At 31.1% G+C, this 22,416-nt stretch overlaps 1 protein-coding gene across 1 annotated transcript; it reads right to left on the reverse strand.

Annotated features, from left to right (window-relative positions):
* Window positions 1–4,229: 4,229 nt before the first annotated feature.
* LOC126833577 (heme peroxidase 2) lies at window positions 4,230–16,096 on the reverse strand. The gene is made up of 20 exons (XM_050565002.1): window positions 15,863–16,096; window positions 11,446–11,624; window positions 11,220–11,369; window positions 10,480–10,615; window positions 10,192–10,396; window positions 9,931–10,120; window positions 9,742–9,862; window positions 9,378–9,659; window positions 9,097–9,305; window positions 8,893–9,031; window positions 8,544–8,812; window positions 8,293–8,466; window positions 7,799–8,185; window positions 7,485–7,739; window positions 7,242–7,414; window positions 6,998–7,151; window positions 6,635–6,896; window positions 6,231–6,377; window positions 5,685–5,838; window positions 4,230–5,614 (listed from the first exon to the last, which is right to left on the reverse strand). Exons 1-20 carry the CDS (start codon window positions 15,892–15,894, stop codon window positions 5,285–5,287), a joined length of 3,948 nt encoding a protein of 1,315 aa, XP_050420959.1. The 5' UTR covers window positions 15,895–16,096; the 3' UTR covers window positions 4,230–5,284.
* Between the last annotated feature and the right edge of the window lie 6,320 nt (window positions 16,097–22,416).

Below are 22,416 nucleotides of genomic sequence, written 5' to 3' on the forward strand. Positions count from 1 at the left end.
GCGTGCACTGTGCTGTGCACGGTGTCTTTTATTTTTTTTTTCATTTTTCTTATAACGTACCGTCTCTGCCGGACAGGGGTGGGGGTGAACGGGACCGCGGTACGCGCGGTTACTGGTTTCCGGTTGAAGCCGCGCGAGTCCGGTTACGCGGAATAGCCGCCGCCGCCGATGCTGCTGCTGATAACAGCTACGAGCAGCAGAAGGGTCACTTTGGATGTAAACACCGACGGCCATTTTCTTAAAAATCTGTGTTTAATCTCTGTGATGCGCGACTGTACCTATAATAGTTAATAAATAATGTAAGGGTGTACAATAGGCAATGGCCGTACATTATATAAGCGGTGCGGATTTAAGAATTGTGTGTTCAGTTTTTATCAGACAACTGCCGTAGAGGCCGGACGCGGAGAGCGCGCGCCACCTGTGGGACAACCCGCGAACGCCCGGCGGAATGTCTCCGAAGTGGACCGTTGAGATTCAAAAATCCAAATAAAAACCGTACCCTCCTTTTACCTGAGGTTCAAAAACAACATTCTTATGGTAAAAACCGCATTCTTAACGATAGTCTATCGCGTAGCCAAAGTCACAACTACTCATAAATGAAAGAGCCAAACAATATGAGAAAATTATTTTATCAGTAAAACCTTTGAACGCGATTAAGGTTTTTCTAGTCACTACGCTAATGTTCTGGTAGTGGTGCCAATTTATACAAAACTGTCAAAGTACCTACCAAAATGCTCTGGACATGTTTAAATATTAAATAAAACATTTTAAGTGAGAACTAATATCACCTCAAATAGACCATACACCATCGAGTAGTGTACAAATTAAAAATATTCCATATTTTGAAGGGTACAAAACAGGCAAGTCACTGTTAAAAAATTGCTATTTTGATGTTATGAAATTCGATTTGATGCGAAACCCGTGTTATGGTCTTTATTTTTAAACGTTAATAAAAACAAAATATATTGTATTAATTGTAATTTAAAATATGATTATTATATTATTAGGTATTCGTGTCTCAAGTTCAAAACTGTAGTAATAATTTAATTTAAAACGCTAAGAAGTATTGTAAATTTAAACTTATGCAAACTCCGATACTAGTTTGGGGATTTTTAAAAAGGTATATATTATTTATTTTATTAATTGATGTTGTTAAAATTTTGAGTTTTTAACCGAAAAAAACATCCTGCTTACCGTAAAACCAATTTTAAGCACCAAAATAACTAAAACTAAAAATAAAATATTTTATAAAAATGTATAAAAAAGTTGCCTTACCAAAAATGTTTTTATCATAAAATAAAAGTTTAAATATTTTAGCAATGACATTTAATTTAAATAAAATATGCAAACAGATTTTTTTTTTTTATCAAAATGACATTTTTTTGCACAAATATTGCACACTGTGAAAGCAACAACTATTCAACACAACATACATAATATTATATACTCATAGACATTTCTTAGTAGGTATAAAATAATACCCTTAAACATATAATGTTCTTATTTATAATATTAATAATTACATTTGAACGGTTTATCAATTATAATAATTTATCTAATATTACATTTTTGTCATTATTCTATTATAAAATATTTGTTTTAGTTGGTATGTACTCTATTTTCTTTCTGTTTGTTGTATTATTTGACGGTACCTTGTACAAAATGTTGTAAGAAAGAATTGAGGATGATAAATAAAACACTAAATACTCATTTTCTTATTTTATCATTTTATCAAGATCACAATTTTATAGTTTTTCGATAGAGCTATGAAAAATATAAACATTTGGTATTTTGATAAAATTGATTAAAAACATAGTAAATTAAAAAGTTTTAAAAAGGAAAAACTATAGAATTGTATGCGCAATATTGTGTGAGATTATCTTTATAAATTATTGGGCTGGGCCATAGATAAAAATATAAAAAGATATTAACCATACTTGCGGTATAAACCTGGTTACACAAAAACCTAACCTAACTTTTTGATTTATTTCTTCCGGCTGCGACCAAATAGATTTTATTAGAATTTTTTTGGTTTTTGACTTTCTGTGTCATTTTTGATTTTACATAAAACTACTTTACTAATATTATGCATCGTGCATTTAAGTAAGTATTTTAAATGGTAAACGTTTTACTAATTAATCGACGTTTTTTATTATACCATGTTCAACTACAGCTACGTTTAAATCTGAGTAAAAACGTTTTTGATTTTAAGTTAAGTGCAATTATTTTTAAAATATATTTACATATAAGGGTATCATTGTATAAGTTTATGACTAGCCGCTGGCCCGAGTTGGCCGACAATATTATTAAATTTTAAAAATAATTATAATTTGTTCCGACACAGGTGTATAACCGAAATTTTGTTCTTTACCACAGACTATTTAGGACAAATATAGATTAAAAATAACGGTATTACTATTTTACCCATAATAGTATAAAATCACCTTACCACTGTTTTTATTGCAAGCGAGAATAGGGCAAAAGAGGTAGCAAATATTATAATAACAGTTATTTGATTTCAGTCAAATCACAATCTACCAATCATTATATTTTGTTTTGAATACAGCATTTTTATTATAAGATACCCAATGAAAATTTATTTCTTCATAATTATATATTATATCATTTAGTTTGTATTTTCAATTTTATTTTTTATAGTTTTTCAATAGGCCAGTTTGAAAAAGAAAATTAAATTTTGAATGACACAAAGGACATGTATAAGCATTAACAAATATGTAGACATAATAGAAACCTATTTGTTTTAAATATAACGGAAAAGCAGTTAGACTTAAAATTTACTTTTAAGTTATGAATGCGTTCTTAAACAAAATTTTAACTAAATTAAAATAAGTTTAATCACCATTTTTTTTTTATTGATAGTTGGTATTTTTTCACCAAATTTTGGTGCATGTCTGATTCAAGCCTGGATGTGATATTTTTAAATAATTTGAAAACAATGATTTATTTGAAATCCATTTTTGTTTGACCATTTAGAATAACCTGTTATTTAAAAGCAAAATATTTGATTTTTTTTTAAATATATAAATGTTTAAATAATGACTAGGTTTGGACTCTGGCGACAGTGAAATTATTTTCGGTTTAAAAATGTAAAATATTTCAATATGCGAGAATTGTTCAAGGCAAAGTCACTGATCTTAACAGTTCAAAACAATTCTTAGATTTGTAAGATTAAAAAGTACATACATTTAAACCTGTTATTTTTTCTACTTCGAATCTATAAAGTGCTGTGCCGTGAATATAACGTTTATTCTACACAATGTACCCATACAAATATTTATTGTATTTAAACCTCAGCATTTTTAATTTAATGAAATAATAATTTGAAAATAATGATTTATTTTGAAATACTTTTTTATTTTCTGGATGAAATAAATTTGTAATTCATTTTCATTTACTACATAAAATAATAATTATTATTTATTAAAATTATCTGTTTCATATTATCTGTACTATACATAAACATTTTGTTTAATGTTTTTCTGATTTTATTATTTTATCTTTTTTTTAAACTGTAATTATAGTTTTCATTTAATTTAAAAAAAAATGATAATGTACTTAAACAATTGTTCCATGTGTTATTTAAACATAAATGTATTTGAAATTATCATTTGGATATTTATTCAAATTAAATCAAAATGTTATTTATTATTTTAGCTCTTGTTTAAATACACTTGGATAGTATACACGAGTCATCATAATCTTAGATAGCTAAACACTGTTATTAAATTTTCATTTTAACTATTCACCTTCTGAAGGAATTTTCTCCAGAGGTGAGAACTATCAGTACATCATGCTGCATTATGCACGTTGGATAGGATATGATAAATTGATCACCTTTTATTTAATCTGTCTTTTTTTCGTGTTGAAATTAACTGAGTGAGAGACAGATGGTTTGGCTAGCCGACTACATACTTTATGCGATGATAAGGTAATTATAAAAGTAATAACATCACTTAATTCATGATATGTGAATTATGTAGGAATTTCGATCATAAGAAAACTCATTTCTTTCTCAGATGATTATTAATAATAAATACATCATCTTTAAATACAAGAAAATCCATTTTTTTTTATATTTCATTAATTTATTTATTAAAATATATTTACACATAACACATAATATAAGAGTAATTTATTAACAATAATATGACATTTTTATGACTTCACAATTTACAAGAATTATTATTATTATATTATCTATATTAGCACTTTAAATTATTAATGCCTACATAAGTATTACAAGTCCTAAATGGATTTCTTTTTGTACAAACATTTTTATGGACACATTGTAAACAAAGTTTGAATTGTACAATTTATAATAAGAATTATTCAAACACGATAATATTGACACAAATACTTAAGGCTTAAGTTATACAAAAAAAAAAAGTCTATTAAATAACTGGCAAGGTGAATCGAAAAGTTGAAAAATACACTATAAATAATTTAATAAGAATTTAAACAGCAATAAAATCTTCTATTTTAATTACAAATAGATATAATGCTTGCTAGTGTACTAGGATTGTTAAAAAACAAAACGTTTTGAGTATTAGTTAAATTAAAATCTGGGCAGTTATAAAAGGAATATACAAGAAAATTAGTATCATAATATTATATACTTAATACTACTGTAAAAAATAAAAGTATACTCTTAATTTAGTAATAATTTATAAATAAACTCTTACAGACAATTTAACCTAAAATATGTATATCGGCATGTTGACTTATTTAAGTGCTATATAAAACAATAAATAGGTTTGAGTTTTTGTTTTTTAATTTACTTTAATGAAGGATAATGCAATGATAACTTAGCCAAAAGCCTAATAATGTATCATGTGTGTGTGTGTGTAATGTGTATTACAATAACATTACCTACCGTTTAAATGCCATTAATATTAAAACAGATAATTTATATTATTTAAAAAAAATGATTGATTATGTTTATAATCATTAACTGTTTTTATTTAAGTCTATTACTTTAATATTATGCTGAATAAATTCGTTGTGTAGTCAACAAAAACCTTTACACTAAAACATGGCATTTTAATGGATAATTCTTACATAACGGGCTATCAGTCGTGTTTATACGTATAAAGTATAACAATTAAGTTACTTAGATCATAGGTACAACCATAATAATATAAAATATTTTTAATACACTAGTCGTCGTATTATGTTACGGGTAACAATAACAGCTAGCGGTTGCCATTTTCTTAGCAAAAGACAGACACTCGGTTGAGTTTGGTAAATATTGCGCGTTGCTAATTCAAATGACTATTGTTTCTGTGGGAAATTGGAAATCTCTCCTGAACGGTCTTCTCCTGCTCTTCAATCTCCTGTGCGGTCTTGATCGAATCAGCTGAGGGGGTGGTAAAAGATCTATTTCTTCTACAAACCTGGGACCCCGCTCGGGGGGCACTAAAAAGGGCGGCACTTGTGGACCGGACGACAATATTAAGGGGTCTGGACTTATAATGCTTTGTTCGACAAATCCTGCACATTGAGCAGCGCACACGTCATCTTGCATCATTTTGTCCACGCCGACTTCGTTCATCAAGCGACCGCAGTCAGTAACCCTTAACGACGCACAGTTGGGCTGCAAATACAACAAACACGTTAATTGAACAATTTTTTTTAGTTTAAACACCTAAAAATGTAATAAATACCCCTTCGGGCGTGCAAATGCAACTCGTGCAAGGTGACGGCAAATGCGACTCTCCTACTGCAATGATACGACCGTTAATGTTACAGTTTTGTCTGCTGTCTTTCCACAAAGTCAAATCGATCGACGGTAGCACCGGGCAAGGTAGTCTCGGGTTCCTACATTTGAAATAATAAAATAAGTAACATTTTAATTCGCAATAAAATCGAGTTCTCGGCATTCTGCAGTATGTCAAGGACGATCCACGTAAATTTACATATTTAGTGTTGTACCGATTTTCTATAATGTTCCAACTACTAATCCAATGCAATAAACTTCTGTTTTTGTATAAAAGTATTGAGAATTTTATAGTTTTATAGAGTTTAAGTTTAATTTTAATTCGGTATAGTTTAAAAAAATATTATATAGTTTACTTATTCGAGAACAGTTGTATTAAAATATAATATGCTAAGTAACAATATCCGACTCCCACCACTTGTACACATGAATTGTGGCAAGTTAAAAAGGTATTAATGTTTTGGAAAAATATTCTCAATTATCGTTTACTTACAAATAATCATTAGGCTGATCAAAAGCGGCCTTTTGCATATCGCTCATAACATCCAAGTTTTCACATAATATTTTTGACAGAGTAGCTTTACGAATTTCAGTGAGCTGAGCTTCTGAAAATCTCAATAACGGATCATCCGTTTCATACCTGTTAAACGTTATAAATCAATTGTTTTGATACAACGAATAGTCCTTAACATTAGGATCAATTTTAGGAATCAATTTTGTTAGTGAATTGATAAGAGTGTTGTTTGTTAAAAGATACCACAGGGGTGTTGTGAAAGAAAGAGGTGTCATTTAGAGTGATATTAAAGTTTTTATAAAACTGCCGTTGGGCCAGCAATGTTAAAGGGAACGTGATATGATGACAAAGATAAAGTGATGTAAAATTGAGATGAAAATTACCAGAAACGATCACATTGCTTTAGGTGTCTGAACTGTAAACCAATAATGCATGCAAACGTTGGACCAACAAGTCCGCCTTGGACTGGATATTCGCTGAGACCTCCAGGGAATAAATCGATATCGTCTGGGCTTGCATAAATCGTTTTAAATCTTGCAATGACATCTGGGGACATTTCTCTTGTTAAATCTTCCCACGCAATTGCTCGTTGAAGGCCACATCTTACACGAAGTGCGTTGTATGAAGGTACAGCGTGATCTCGAGCTAAACATTTAAAATGGTAATTCGTTATCATTGGTGGTTTGGTAGAAACTAATCGATTCTGGATTTAATTACAAATTACAGTAAAAGCTGAAAGCGCTTACCGCGTTGAACATTGAGTGCGGATAGATCCACTCCAGAATGTGGTATTTTCTTGTTTTCAAATAAATGATTGGTGATTTCAGCTGTTATAAACTGGTCTAAATTTTCCATTGGCGTGCTAGCTTGGCCTCTAACTATTTCATCAGTCATTTGATCCTAATTTAATGAAAATGGTTTAAATAAGATACAAAGGTATTATACAAATGTAAAATCTAAGTACTATAATAAAATCGTATTAAAAATTACTCTGAAAATGATATCCGGATTGAAAAAGACATCTCTGAGTAATATGGCTGGTTCTATAGGTTGGTATGTTGGTGACATCCTAGGAATGTGTGGTCGTAATAAACTATGGCCAATTCGGAAAGCAGCTACGACGAATTCAGCAAATGGGCCGGGATGGCAGTCGGGCGTATAACCTAGAAAACCAATTAAAAGGTTGATTAATAAGCCATGGAATACAATTTAAGCATATTACAATTGAATTACTTTTATAATATCCAGTCGAAGAAACCCTTAAATCATACTTATCAACAGCGTTCCAACCCAAAATCCTTGGTAGAAATTCGTTATAAACAATATGTTGGTACGCCGCTGTAAATATTTTTCTGGTATTTTGATACAACGTATCGTCATTCCAATGAGGGTTTAATCTATGCAACACTTCTGCGATACGATTATGCTCTCTTAAAAATATTGTATGCATAGCTGTTAATCCTGGTTGTTCACTCACTCGACCATCGCCTATCAAAAATTATTTTGTACATTCATAATGGAAATAATTTAATGCGATAGCTACAAACCTCCAATAAAACAATAACCAGATTGAGCTTTACACTCAGGATGTATGGGCGACTGTGGAAGCAAGTCCTTTCTTCCCGGTATGGGATGTATGGTGACATTAAGTTTACCGATATAAAACGCTCTGAGATCTTTTGCCATGCACGAATCCGAACCATAAACCGTGGATAGATCCAAATAAGCTGAATTTTGATTAATTTGATCTCTAGGACCTAGTCGTTGTTGGCCTGGGAGAGACCTCATGAACGGTAAACACATGCGTTGCCCGGTGGTTAAATTTATCTGGGGAAAATATGGATCGCCGGGAGGAATCGGTATAGGCATGCATTCCGGATGCACAGTCAATGGACTGTCACATGAACGACAGTCTGGTATGGATGAAAAGTATCCTAAAATCGAACATTTACGTGTTGAGTATTTTTTTCTTATTATTTACCAATTGTTAGGTAGATACATTAATTTGATTTCGAGTTTTTTAATGTAACAAATTAGTAACCTCGGTGAACAGGCGTAAACGTTATATCGTGGTCCAATATTTGAGCGAATTGCATAAGAGTAAGCGTGTAACGACCGTGTAGATGACTAATATCTGGATGAGACATAGCACTTACTAATCTTGCAGATGGCAGCGGAGAACCAGTTACGGACGTTAATCTCGGATGATTGATTCCTAAAGACGGAAAGAAAACATGTTCGTTGAACCTATTCGGTTTTATATTATGTATTCTAATAACGTGCGGTGTTTACCATTTTCGTACACTGCAGGCAAGATCCGTTGGAACGTTGTCATTGCCTTGCCGAAATTCGGGTTCTTTAAATTATTGCAATAACCGCTGAACGTTCTGAACGGATTTAAAATATTGCAATTGTCAGTTTCAACGGGACATTCGCCTTCGGCGTGATGAAGAGGCGGAGGAGATAGTTCGGTTAGCTCGAGGCCATCGAAAAACCCAGGGCTTATCGAGTTCAAACTAAATAACGGATCACCACTGTCCAAGATCTGACGACGGCGACGTCTAAATACATCATACAAGTCAATTACCTAATACAGTTTATTACATTTACTATTGGTTTTTTATTTTATTTTATAAATTACCTTTTCCCCAAAGACTTTAGCAGCTCTCTGGAAGCGAACTCGAATAACAAGGAGTTGTTTGCTAATATCAAAGCCGATTTACTAGCTTTACTAAACGCCGCGGCTGTTCCCATGGGCGATTTCGGATCGACTCCTCCTTCTGTAATGTTTGTTTTTATACAATAAATTCGTTTTATTATTACTTTTAACAATATAGTTTATTACTTTTTGACCATAACAAAAATTCCGTTTGCTTTCTTCTACTAACGTCATCTTCAGCCTTCCTCCACGCTTCCTTTACTAATGTGTCATCAACGGTCTCTGTCAATTCTCGTTCCGCATACTTTACTGGTAATTCGTCACTGTCTAACGGTTTGTCTTTCCATTGATACAAGTCTAATTTAGGATGTTGGTCGCAGTTTATCGGATGATTTCTACACACAATTTTAAGGATTAAGCAATTAAACCGGAAGTACATTGAAACCGGCTAAAATTTTGCCTCTTACAAGTAATCGTCTCGATCAATAAATGCTTTTGGTTGCATTGTGTTAACGTCGTCGAAATTCGAACAAACCATTCCCGCCATAGTCGTTTGCCTTATTTCTTGTAACTGATTTTTGCTGAACGTCGTTGGTGGAAAATCATTTTCGTACCAGAATCGGTCGGCGTCTTTAATTTTGGAAAACTGTTTTGCTATCAAACAAGAAAATGTCGGACCGAATACCGCTCCCTTTAGAGGAGTTTCCAATAAACCACCGGCCAACAAATCTATATCGCTGTCGTCGTCCCTACAATGGAATATTTATAAATTAACTGCGAATGTTCATTGAATACAGTTAATTATTTGTATGCATTATGCACAGTGCATACCTATTTAATGTTTTTAAATAATAGCTATTCGATTCGGTAGTTCTGTTAGCGCATAGGTTCTTCCATGTTTTGTAAGCAGGAATTTTCAACTGCCTTCCCAGGCTCAAAAACGCCTCGATATCTATAAAAAAATATGTAAGATTATAAAGATACACTGACGATAGTTAAAGACTTATCAAGGCGTCTTACTAGATTTGGACAAATTGTTGTTGGTCGTTCCGCCCAAATTTTTTTGCTGGTTTTTATCAAAAATAATAGCTGGCAATATAGGCAAGACGGTTGCGAATATACTTTGCAATACTCCCGGTCTGATAGCACTCGAATATTGTGTATAGTATCCGCGCTTTAGAGGGATTAAATTCCATTCGTTTACCGTGGCCTGTCGAATCGAAATTCCCACGATATTGAAAACCCATTGGAACGGCTTGTGTGTTTTTTTAATTTACTCACGTGTCCGACGACATTGGGAATAAATTCGTTGTACGTGATGTGCTGCAGCTGAGCTATTGTTATTCGTCTGGCTTCTTCATAAAGCGTATCGTTCGACAATTTCGGATTGATTTCCCTAATCGCGTCCACCAGACGGTTGTGCTCAGATATTAACAAACGATGAACCGTCGTAGTATAGTTAAATTTAGAATTTTCAGACGTCGAGCTAATTATTGAACACAATGCCGTATTAATAATGTTCACTGTCCATAACACGTGTACCTAAATGTAATAATATTATATACAGACCTAAAGCAAGAACTCGATTCGAGGTGGCCAGATTCAGTTCGTTTAATCGATAACAATGATGTTTCGCACGAAATATTGTTGTACACTGGAGACGCGTCCAAAAAACTAGTGGCAGCATTGAACAGAAAATCGCCTTCTATAAATAATTACATATTATGCTAATAATTAAAACAAATAGATTTCCAGTGATAGTAGGAGTTCATCAAGGGTCAAATTAATGTCCATACTTCTTTTCACCTGTGGTGAGAGCTACAGAAAGAGTAATAAAATGCTAGATAATAAATTAGAGCAATGTAGGGAGACATTATCTACTTAGAGTTTGAGTTTGGTAATAAGGAGGTTTTAGAACAAGGCAGAGTAGATGGTGAGTAAGTTAGTGAAATTTAAGTACTTGGGATCAGTTATGCCAAAGAATAACTGAGGAATTGAAAAAGATTAAAATATGTTTGAGTGAGCTGAAAAGATGCAAAAGGGGATGTTGTGTTACACAGAAAGGAGTCATTAAGAGTGAAACGAAAAATTCTATAAAATTGTGTTGGACCTCACAGCGATATAAGGAAGTGAGTGTTAGGTATTGGATAAGAGGAAGTTTAGGTATGAGAGAAATATGGATGGATAGAGGGTTTAATAAAAAGTGAGACTATGACTGACTGATCCCATTTGTATTGGACAAGGTGGAAGAGCTCCAATGAGACGCGCGAAGATGAGGAGGTGTTGTTTAAATATGAATTACATGTTACCTGTTATGTTTGCAATGGCCAAATCTTGCCTAATAAAATCTGCCCACATACCAGACAGAATTGTTAGGTGATTATTTCCAACAAGGTGGACGTTACTTAGCGTTTCGGCTACGTCAGAGAGTTCAGGCCATTTGTTTGACGAATAACCGTCTAAATACATAAAAAAAATAACTTACTTACTTTTAATATTCCCTAAATCGTTTAAATATAACATGTAGGTATTCACCTTCGGTCTCGGCAGACAGTTGTAGGAATTGAGAATTTTGTATTCCCCAATTGGGATGATGTACGTTGTTGCATCGTCCATCTACACTTCTGTATTTGCTGACCATACATTTTACACGGTGTGAACTACCGTCACTTATGGTACTGACTAGGGGATGTGTTCCCAGTGTCAAAAATAGGCTACAAGTTATAAAACAAGTGCATATTAATATTTTGCTTTAGATATGCGAATACAACAGCTTTACAACGGTTATTTTTTATCCAAGCCGTCTCGAGTGTAACGAGATAATATTATTTCACTATTGTCATTGTCAATTATTACAGTATTTTATTCGTTTAAAACGAACAGTGTCACGCTGTGTGTACGTCAAACAGTAGCTATTCTAAAATACAGTTTACATTGATTAAGATAGCTACTGGTTAACGACTATTATTTCATACAGGCACCAGTATGTGTTTACAATAAATTTTTTTACCGATTTTCACTTTTAACTATTTATCATTTCTATAACATGATACACGCTATCATCATTGTTCAGTATCGCTTTTTCTGCCACATCCGTTTCTATTCACACAATCTTTTCGAAAATGCAATTAATGAAAATCAAATTTCTATACATATATATATATTTATTAAATACACAGAAGATTAAAACACATTTCCACTGCACATCCATCATAATATTATTGTAACAATAGTTTTTTTGTCCGGATAGGCAATGTTCGATTCAGTTCAATTATTTCTAACAGCTGTCATCAAACAAAAGTACTTTATATATTTTTTTCAAAACCATATCCCTAACATTGAAATAAAATATCAAATACAGTTCGTTTACTAATTTGAATGGTTTACTGTGTACGTTCATACAAAAATTACACCTTTTCTTCTTAAATGTCTTAGAATTTATTTTGTTATTCCTACTTTAATAAGCCGTACAAAAGATAACAATGGACGTTGTATGTATTACATTCTATTCGTTTACCCACAACAGTTAGAAAACTATTAAACGTTTTCACGAACTAATAACATTACATAAACGTTATTTTTCATTTAAATTTCTAATAAAATGTATATATTTATTTAATAATAAAGGGAAAAAATCCAATAAAATATATTGTATTTATAAGATATTAAATGCATAATAATAAAATAACAAATTTCAACAAAATTGTCAAATATATGGTAAAACTTGTTAATGAGACAATTTTTTTTCGTAAAGATTTATATAAAAATATTCGTTTCCTGCCATTTGTAAACAAATATTTAAACGTTTTTTTTTTTACGTTGTTTTTAATTAAAAAAATAATTTAAGCAAAAAACAAATTTGTTATCATTAATAAAAATTGTATTACCTACAAACAGTTTATAATAACTATAGCAGTTTATAGTTGTTTATTAACAATTATTATTTTTACATGCATTTTGTTCTTCTTATATCGCATTTATTATAAATGCCGGCTTTGTTTGTACTGACGAAATCATAAAACGTTGATCACCGAAATTAATTTGATTAAACAAAATGTAGATCATGATTTTCCTATTATATAATAACGTACATGGTCGTTACATATGCACAACACGTCTGTACCTATGCATTATTATTCTTGTGGTCGCCGGTAGTGTTGTTTTGATCTTACATCAAGGAAGGCTTCGGGCAGACGAAAGTTATGGTATGATTTCAAACGTAATATTATGGTGTAAGATTGTTTAGTTGAAAGTTTATCATAGCCATTAATAAATATAATTATAAAAAAAAAATTGGGTATTATTATAAAATATATGTATACATCTAAAACTACTATTCTACACAACACATTAAAAGTAACACACACGTTTGTATTATATTATTATTATTATTGCCTTTGGTTATTAAACAAAACATTCATCTTAACAAACATATACTATATATTATGCATACTGACTTAGTTAAAAAAAAACATGTGTCCGAGTACCTCACCCAAATGTTTTACATAATGTTTGACGTAACGACGAAAACTCTTAGAAAGTTTAGTCGATTATTTCAACTACTTACAAGTCATTGGCATATTTTCGGAAACTAAACGATGGTCGCGTATTTTGAATAACAATATAAAAAGTCAAATGGCTCGACATCATACCTCACAGTGTGATAAAAAAAAAAAGATACACTTAATTTATCTACAGTAACGTTGGTGGAAGTAAATGATTTATATTACTTAGAATTTAAAAGCTACAAAATATTATAATACCATCTACGAATAGCAAATAAAAGTATTGGCATGGTAAAAATTTGTCAAAAATTTGTTACTTTTTAAAAAAAATATTTTTTTACAATACACATTTTTGTGATTGATGGGAAGTATTATGTATAAAACATTTATGTAAGGTTTTAAACAAATCATATTTAATTTTTTTAATTCATAATGCAATTTGTTGAAATATATTTTATGTTGTTACGATGTTGGTTTTCCTGTCAAAATATGATCAACAAACACAACTATTGGTTATTATTATTGTTAAAATATGTTAGAAATTTGTGTTAGCCGAGTAGGGTTTTGACAGGAGATCAAAATGGTCGAAAAATAATATTAATATTTATTATGACTTTTTTAATATATAGAAAATAATGATAGATAACTTTAAGTGTTATGATATTAAGTAAAACAATGGAAATGTATTCATAATAGATAAACAACATTTTTAAAGAAATTTATTCTGTTACGGTAGAACAGTTTAACTAAATAGATTTATAAAAAATATCTAAGTATAACAGAAGGAGTGATCTATTTCAATTTTTGACATTTGTTAAAGTACTAAATTATGCGTCGACTGATGAAAAGAAATGTTGACCGACAAAATCGGTTAGGTTATCGCATGTTAGCTTATGTTATTTATCTCTAAATTAGTGACTGTACCGATTCCAATATGGTTGTCCATTCGACTTGTCCTAGTTTTCGTTAAATTTACATATTAAGCTCATGAGTGAAATCGAATTTTGACATCTGTGCTAAACTAAGAAACTGTTTGTAAAAACAAATTGCCTCTTATGTAATTGCCAGCTGTAATACTTTGTTTGTAAATACCTAACGGCTGACAATAGAATACATTTAAAGAAATTTGCATTTTAGCAATGGCAGTTATTTAATTTTTATCGCTTAAATGATACTTTTGGCCACCATCCACGGATCTAAAGCGTTGAATAATTTCCTTCTGTACTCACTAGGTTCAACTCACTATGTTGGCTCAATAAATAAAACACTAAAATATGGGTACATTTTAAATAATAAATATTTATTATTGTTTCGTATTATCTTGCTTGACTAAAAAAGAATTTAAAATTAATTCAGCTAAATTTATTGTGAGAATAATGTAAATGGAAAAAAATGTAATCATACTTTTTATTTGTCTACCAACCAAAGGTATTTCTTTAAAAAATACAAATAATCCAAAAAATATTATATACATGATAAAAAAATTGGTTTAATTAAAATTGTCGCATGGATCACTTTTTTGACTCACATGACTTAAGTTTATGTTATTATGTATTCATATAATTATAAGAATCATTAACAGCTGTTGAAACGCTAAATCAACTTTATCAGATAAATTTAATGACCAATGGAAATTGATTAAAAACAAAATCCGTGTCGAGCCATATTTGAAATTTAAGTTTCAAACTTTAAGTCCGCCATCATAATTATTGACTTCTGTTTATTTACTAGGGGAGGGGTAAAAGTTGAAAAAGTTTACTCCTTCACCTCTAAAGTCGGGTGAGAGGGGGGGTAGTCAGTACAGTTAGATTGGTTAAGTTTGTATAGTTAATGTGTAGTTATATGAAATTGAAAGCTTTTTTAAACATAAGACGTTAACTTATAAACAAAAAAATCTTAAATGTTTCGGTTATTTAAATTTAAAAAAAAGGAAAAATACAGTTTCCCTTTTGAATTTTATGGTTAGGTACCTTATTTGACCCTAGTCGAAATGTTGCACTCGTTTTGTTAACGTCAAAGAGAATATTTTGAAATAATATATTTCAACAACGTTATTATGATATTAAAGATTATTTGATTTTTTCACGTTAGAAATATTTAGCACTTTTAAAGTCGTTAAAAAATAAACCGTTTTTGAGACGATTTTGCTTTTTTTAACCATTCGAGAACGTTTAAAACGTATTTAAACATTCTTTATGTTAATATTTCTCTTATTATTTTCTAATTTTTTTCTTTTTGGCACAAGTAATCTACTAATTTAGTGTACGATTTATCAACACTAGATTCTTGGATTAAATTTTTTTTGCACGGTGCCAATCGTTTCGCGTGGGAAGCCTATGCGGGCATAATAATATTATTATAGTGTAGGCCCGTGTGGTAGGTATCAGCTGTGCAAACTCTCGGTTGAAAGAAAAACAAATTTAAACGAAACAAACGGGTACACTTACCTCAACCGGAACCATAAGGCGGGTAAAATCATTTTTTTTTTTTTTTGTTGACGTTTGTTACATGCGGATGCAAATCAACGGCGGCGATTAAATTTAATATATATATTATTATTATTATTTAAAAAAAAAAAATGATCAAACACTGGCGCAGGTGAAATTTCGATTTCGTTTCAAACGTATCGTACACATTATCCGTTTCTCCGGTTGGACCGCCGTTGCGAACGCTCACGATTCATAAACTAATACTATCACTCTGAAGACTATAGTAAGTAATTCGCAGACGAAGAACGCCCTTGTCCACCGACGTGTCCTCCTACCTTTTTTTTTTTTTCACCGGTCAAACACACAAATCCACTCTCGCTGATATCGACAATTATCATTACTATTATTATCATCATTGGATAACGGTTGCAGTAGGAAGAAAGAATATATATATATTATCTAGTAGAGCTCTAGCAGCTAGAATACTTTTGAAAAAACATCCACACAGACCACACTTGTAACATATTATAACACATATACTATAGGTGGACACGTGTAATGATTATTATAGAAACGCCCAGTCGTACCTGTGGCTATAATATGTGTGTCTCTCATTGTAATTGAATTTTTCAATAACGAGATTTTTGTAAATTAAAGTGAAGGAAAACAAATACAAGTGAATCGTTCTGTGTTTTCTATTTTTTTTTTTTTACATTGCTTCTCATTTACAATCAAAACACACGACTATTTAACATATGACTCCATTAAGTAAAAATATGTATGTTTTAAACATTTGGAGTTGCACCACTTTTACAATGAACGGCCCGAATATTATGTTTTAAATAGCATGGCTATGTTTTTCGGTTTTTCAAATTTCAATAGACTTTAGTCGGTCAACAAAAAAGCAGAAAAAACTCTTTTTTCTTAGTCTAAGAATAAATTGTTTAAAAATGTTTTTTAATTTTATTTTAAAAGGCGAAACTTGACGTAACGAATTTAATGATACCAAAATCGATATTTGTTAATGATAATGTTAATTTTATCTATAAGAAATAATGACAATCATTTAACTGGTAATTAAAAAAGGGGAAAATTTAAGCAACTTTTTAACATAGAAGCATTAAGAACACATAAATATGTAGCAAATCTAAAGAACAGAAATTATACCTGAAAGCTACTTTATTGGGCCAAAAATTTAAACACTACCCTTTCTCTTAGAAGGGGTGGAACTTTTTTCTTGATTTCACTCTTTTGGGCATAGTTATGTGATTAAATGTCTGATATGAAGACTGATTGTAGATTTATAGTAAGGCTGTAACATACATTTATCTTAAAAATCGGTCGTCAAACTTCTTTTTATTAAGAATAATGAGAGATTTTTTCAAGTTATGTCTATTTAGATTAAATGTATGATTTAATAAAAACCTACAGCTTAATCTTAAAAAATACACACATTAAATAAACATATATTTTAATTGTTCAATGTCTCAGTCTTATTATACATTAAAGTCGCTTGATGCTTTTTATTGACTAAATTATTACTAATTTTTTTCCTACTTTTATCACGTTCGGTGTATGCAAGCTAGCTATTAAAGGTAATAAATTAAAATGTAATTTTATGTGTAACGAGGGGAAAAATGCATGACATAAATAATGACCGGTTTTTTAATACTACTCTACCTGTTCCAGGTATACATTTGGTAATTATTGTGGGATTGTTAATAAATCATGTTCAAGAATTACGCACCCAGTTATGCTAAACAAAAAACTTATATTAGCTCAGTTTTCATTTAAAAGCCGTTTTTCTTTCAAATGCTATCACAGTAGCTAGTTAATCAGCAAGGTACAATATTTGCATTAATTAATTGCTCTTTATGAATAAAACTTGAATACCGATTACTAATATTATTAACTAAGAAATATCTCTTGGCTATTACAAAATACATACATACTACATACACAGCTGGGGCAATGTAATGATTTATCCAAAGAAACGTTTTTATTATATTATTTTTATTTGGAAAATAATTAAAAAAATATAAATATATAAAATATGTTAACACAAATGTTGTACACGTCAATCGTTTACCATTAAGATTCCTTAGATTAAATATAATAATGCATTAAAATCGATTTTAATAAAAACTTAAATCTTAATTATAAGGTGAAATCTGCGGAACCGAGATAACGATCGAAGACACTTTACTATGATACTTGGTGTCCAAACCTAACCTAAGACAAAAAGTGTGAAGTGTATAATATATTATTTAATAATAGTTATTATTATATTTTATGGCAATTAAAAAAATTGCGACTATTATGTTGTTAGTTCAAGTTGAAGTAAAGAGTAAGAGTTAATTGGTAAATGGCATTGTTTGTTACAACAGTTTGCAAATCAGATAAATGCATCTTGCATCTCATGTTTTTTATTTGAATTAGAAACAACACGAGAACGAATTATACTTGGACATGGAAATTATTCATTCATTTTGAGACCAGATCTTAGTTAAGCAAAGAAAGTAAATAAAAACTTTGTTCGAAATACATTTTAGAGAATTAGTTCAGGGTTTTAAACAACAAGTGCGTCAGCAGCTCACTAAAACCAAACGCCCTGTAAAAATGGACTGCATATTGACTTACCTTATTCAGATTATTGGGGTTTTACTTTAAGTACATATTTTATGTACCACGTTAATATCCCAGACTGGTGATGTATGAGACACGACTCAATTCTAATACATTCAATTATATCTTTATGACTATTCGTCTTTCTGATCTATCACTCCTAAGGATGACCACATATATATCTATGCTAGTGTAGTATAGAAAATCGATATCTGTATCTCTGTGAGGAAGACTGATAAATGATAAAGAGGGCTAGATATGATAACAAGGACTGGTACGAGATAAGAGAGACTTTCGAGAACTGATAAAGACTTGTATCGTAAAATATATTGTTTTTATCCAAAAATAAAATTGACCAAAACTCTTACCGAACCGTTTTCATTAGGAAACGGTGCGAATTTTGTTTTTAACTAATACCATCCTCCCCATAGGCGACCGAACTAGGCCTAATTCAGGTCATTGAAAACCTATACAACGATAACAACAGCTAATAGCACAAGAGCTCGGTTATCTCACTCTGGGAGAGGCTCCTCTAATTCGAGCGCTGGCCTTAAAGTGATACGTTTTTGATAATTACAGACAATGGGATAGTTTTAACCGTGATCTTTACGAGGTGTACGAGACATACCTACCAACGTACGTCACGTTGGCACAAACAGATCAGCCAAAGGGGAATATACAGTTTAAACTGGTTGTTACCGGTCGAGGAAAAATAATCATCGAAACACTATGATATTCTTTGGCACGAACGCTAGTAGGTCACGAGCGGTAAAGGCTAAACCTTTCCAAATACCTCGTTGGTCGGAATGGAAACAACTCGTATTGGCTGTTATCGTTTTTGTAAAATATATAATAATAACAATATATAAAAGCGATTCAATTACGCAACACGAGCGCCGATGTCTGTCAGAGCTGTTATGCCTGACCGACAAGAATCAACATGGTTCAAGGCGGGAGCGATTTTTTTTTTGGTGGGCGATCCCATTGTGTTACCGAGGGGTCGTAACCGCCGTCAAAATGTATACACTGTCTGTTACAATGATTCGGCACATGTCCACCACTGTAATATACATTCTAGAGGAGCCTTATGTACCTAAGTAAAATGAATATAATAGTTAATACACACACAGACACGGGTATCCTATCCGTGAATAATAGCAATGGTCCTCGTCTAGGTCTATCCCGGATTGTCTGTCTGTGTGTCGAAGCGTACTTGTACAGCGTACGCTGTTAGTAAGTCATGGTCACATTGGCATAACACACCCAAACCCAGGTGATTTAAGATTCCAGGGAGAGTAACATGTGATATACTTTACCGAGTTCATAATAACCTATAATTATGGTAAACTCGGAGAACAATAGCATAATATCTCCTATAGTCATATTAGAATAATTCGCTCACAAAGGCCTGCCCGAACTTCGCTGGTCCTGTCTGCACTTGATAAATATTAATCTCTTGCTCCGTCTCATACGGCTACTTAAAATGTATAATTTGTTTTTAAACGAAAATTCAAGGAGAAACCACACTTGCAAAGCTATACAAAATTGATCAACTTTGAGAATCTGAAAGGTACTATTTAGCGCCAAAAATATTAAAGTCCACTCCTTCCACTTCGAAATCGTGAAATATTACCTACCGATAAACGTTGACGGTCCAACAAAATATCATAAGCCCATTCCCCTAAAAGAGATGGAAACTATTTCTTTAATTTCTTTTTTTAGGGTAAGTTTTAGGGTTTAAGGTCTGAAAATTAGACCGAAAGTAGATCTAGAATGATCAGGCTATAACATATAAAATTTATTAAAAAATCTGTAGTCAAACTATTTGTATTAAGGGAAAACCTATTGAAAGTTTCCCACATTTTCCAGGGTAGGTTATGTCCCGGTGGTAACGCTTCTGTGGGTACGTCCCAACCTGTGAATTTTTGTATGATGGTGATATTGACTACTACAAATTAATAGCCCGACCATGTTTGATGAACCCCTAGTGTTCAGTTTTACCAAGTGGTTCTTGTTTTTAATTATTATTATAAAATGTATTTTGAAAAGTTAGTGAAAATGTTCTAAAAAAAAAAAATAAAATATGAATTCTTAATTACTTTTAGATTGTCCTAATGTTGAGTACTAGTATAATAGTTTATCCCATGGTCATGAAGTCTTTTTGTCACAGCTAAATTAACACTACAAGTAATTTTAGTCAAAGTGTACCATGTATTTTTTGTGCCGGTTAAGGTGTTTATAGAAAATAATAATAATAAATCGAAATTAGGACTGACAAGCTCCAAAAGAAACAATGGAATTTCGTGTTTAACATTTAATAACAGGTTTTTCGCGCTAATTGATGTGTAAAGCCTTAAACACGGATTTCATAATACCCACGTGCAAAAATTAAATTTTATAATGTTTATAAATGAATCATAATATTATTGATAAAATATAGACAGGATTTGTATGTTTTAAAAATGTTAAACATTACAGTTAAAACATTGCAAATTTAATCATTTTTCTTTTATCACTGAAATTAATTGGAAAAATATATTGTTTTCCTAATCAACTATTGTTAATATTTATTAACAATAGACTATCGGTATCGCAATGATCATTATTAAACCAGTATTTCTTAAAAATAAAATTAAAAAAAAAACCTTAAAGAAATCGTGAGTGGGCTTTGGCCGTTAATCATTGCTGGTAATACTTATTTCATTTCAAGCTACTTCATGGTCATATTTTTGGTCTTGTAAATGGTTTTGCCCTTTGATTTACTATGTAAATTTCAGCAAAAAATTGTTGTCACAGATTACTTACCGGTTTTCAGTCCATTTATAATATTTAATGTTATTCTTTCTAGCTCTTTTACTTTAGTTGTAAGTTTATATACTAAAACAAAAAAAGGTGAAATCATTTTATACAGTTAGCTCGTTTCAATTTAATAGGTTGAACAATTGTTTTTTTATCATAATTTATATTCTTTATAGTATCATACTCCGTGTATTTTATTGTTGGATAATAAAAATGATAATCCCATATACCCACTACCTTATTAAATAACATCTAATAAATCATCATTTTCAAATTTATTTATTCCACCCACCGTTGGCTTATTATTAAGTTTAACATTATATTATAATATAATATAGATTACACGCTTCAAACGGCCGACTAAGAGAAATATTATTCATAATAATACTTAATAGTAACAATGATATTATTCGTAGACGTGTCCCTGAGCCTGTCAATATAATATTTTTGACCGTACCTTAGTATTTTGCATTGATACTTAAAATTAATCTGCGGTTTGATTTTTACAAAAAGTTTTTTGTATGCCATACTGTTTTCAGCGTTTTTTTTTTTATTGACATCTATTTCCAAAGTCCTTCGACTTAAGTGCGATAGCTTGGAATAAATTCGTCAGGTCGGGTAAACAGTCGTAAATCTATTTTTAAAGAGATAATATTTCGCTTTTGAAATTGGATTATTATTCGTCTTACTTAAATTTCATCATGCAACGCCGGGGTTTCCTTTATTAGTTGCACTTTAGTTGTGTACGTCTTGTATAATATGAGATGGATAATTTTAATTTGCTAGCCCTCGAAAGCTTTCATAATGTGGTAGACAGAAGAGTGAAGTTTACCGGTTGTTGTACGGATGCATTAAATTTCATTGATAAATATTAATTTATATTACCCCAATAATTATTGAATAATCGAATCAACGGCCTAAAAGCGTTATTTCATAACATGAAACAGTGTACAGCAGCAACATCTGTATGGCTTTTTACGGTAAAACAAAGTGTATTTAATAACGTTTATTATTTGAGTTTACCGGGAAAGTGCGGCAATTACCTACAAAGGTTGACAATGTCGGTGTAATTAGTATTGCGTGGGTTATGAATAACACAGGACAAGTGCATTATGTAACTCGAAATTAATACTCGACAAAGACCTACA

This window comes from Adelges cooleyi, unplaced genomic scaffold (assembly GCF_023614345.1).
Source record: "Adelges cooleyi isolate 19-005CV unplaced genomic scaffold, UGA_ACOO_1.1 ACOO_flye_CR_arks_rails_tigmint_CR_PRNA_1, whole genome shotgun sequence".
Lineage (NCBI taxonomy): Eukaryota > Metazoa > Arthropoda > Insecta > Hemiptera > Adelgidae > Adelges > Adelges cooleyi.

What these genes read in the sequence shown, in the direction of transcription:
- LOC126833577 (XM_050565002.1), bottom strand. Translation starts at nt 15,894, where the DNA reads ATGATTTTACCCGCCTTATGGTTCCGGTTGAG. An exon ending in TTCGACTGGATATTATAAAA is followed by an intron (nt 7,415 to 7,484) that starts GTAATTCAATTG and finishes TTGGTTTTCTAG; the next exon opens with GTTATACGCCCGACTGCCAT. An exon ending in AAGCAATGTGATCGTTTCTG is followed by an intron (nt 6,378 to 6,634) that starts GTAATTTTCATC and finishes AACGTTTAACAG; the next exon opens with GTATGAAACGGATGATCCGT.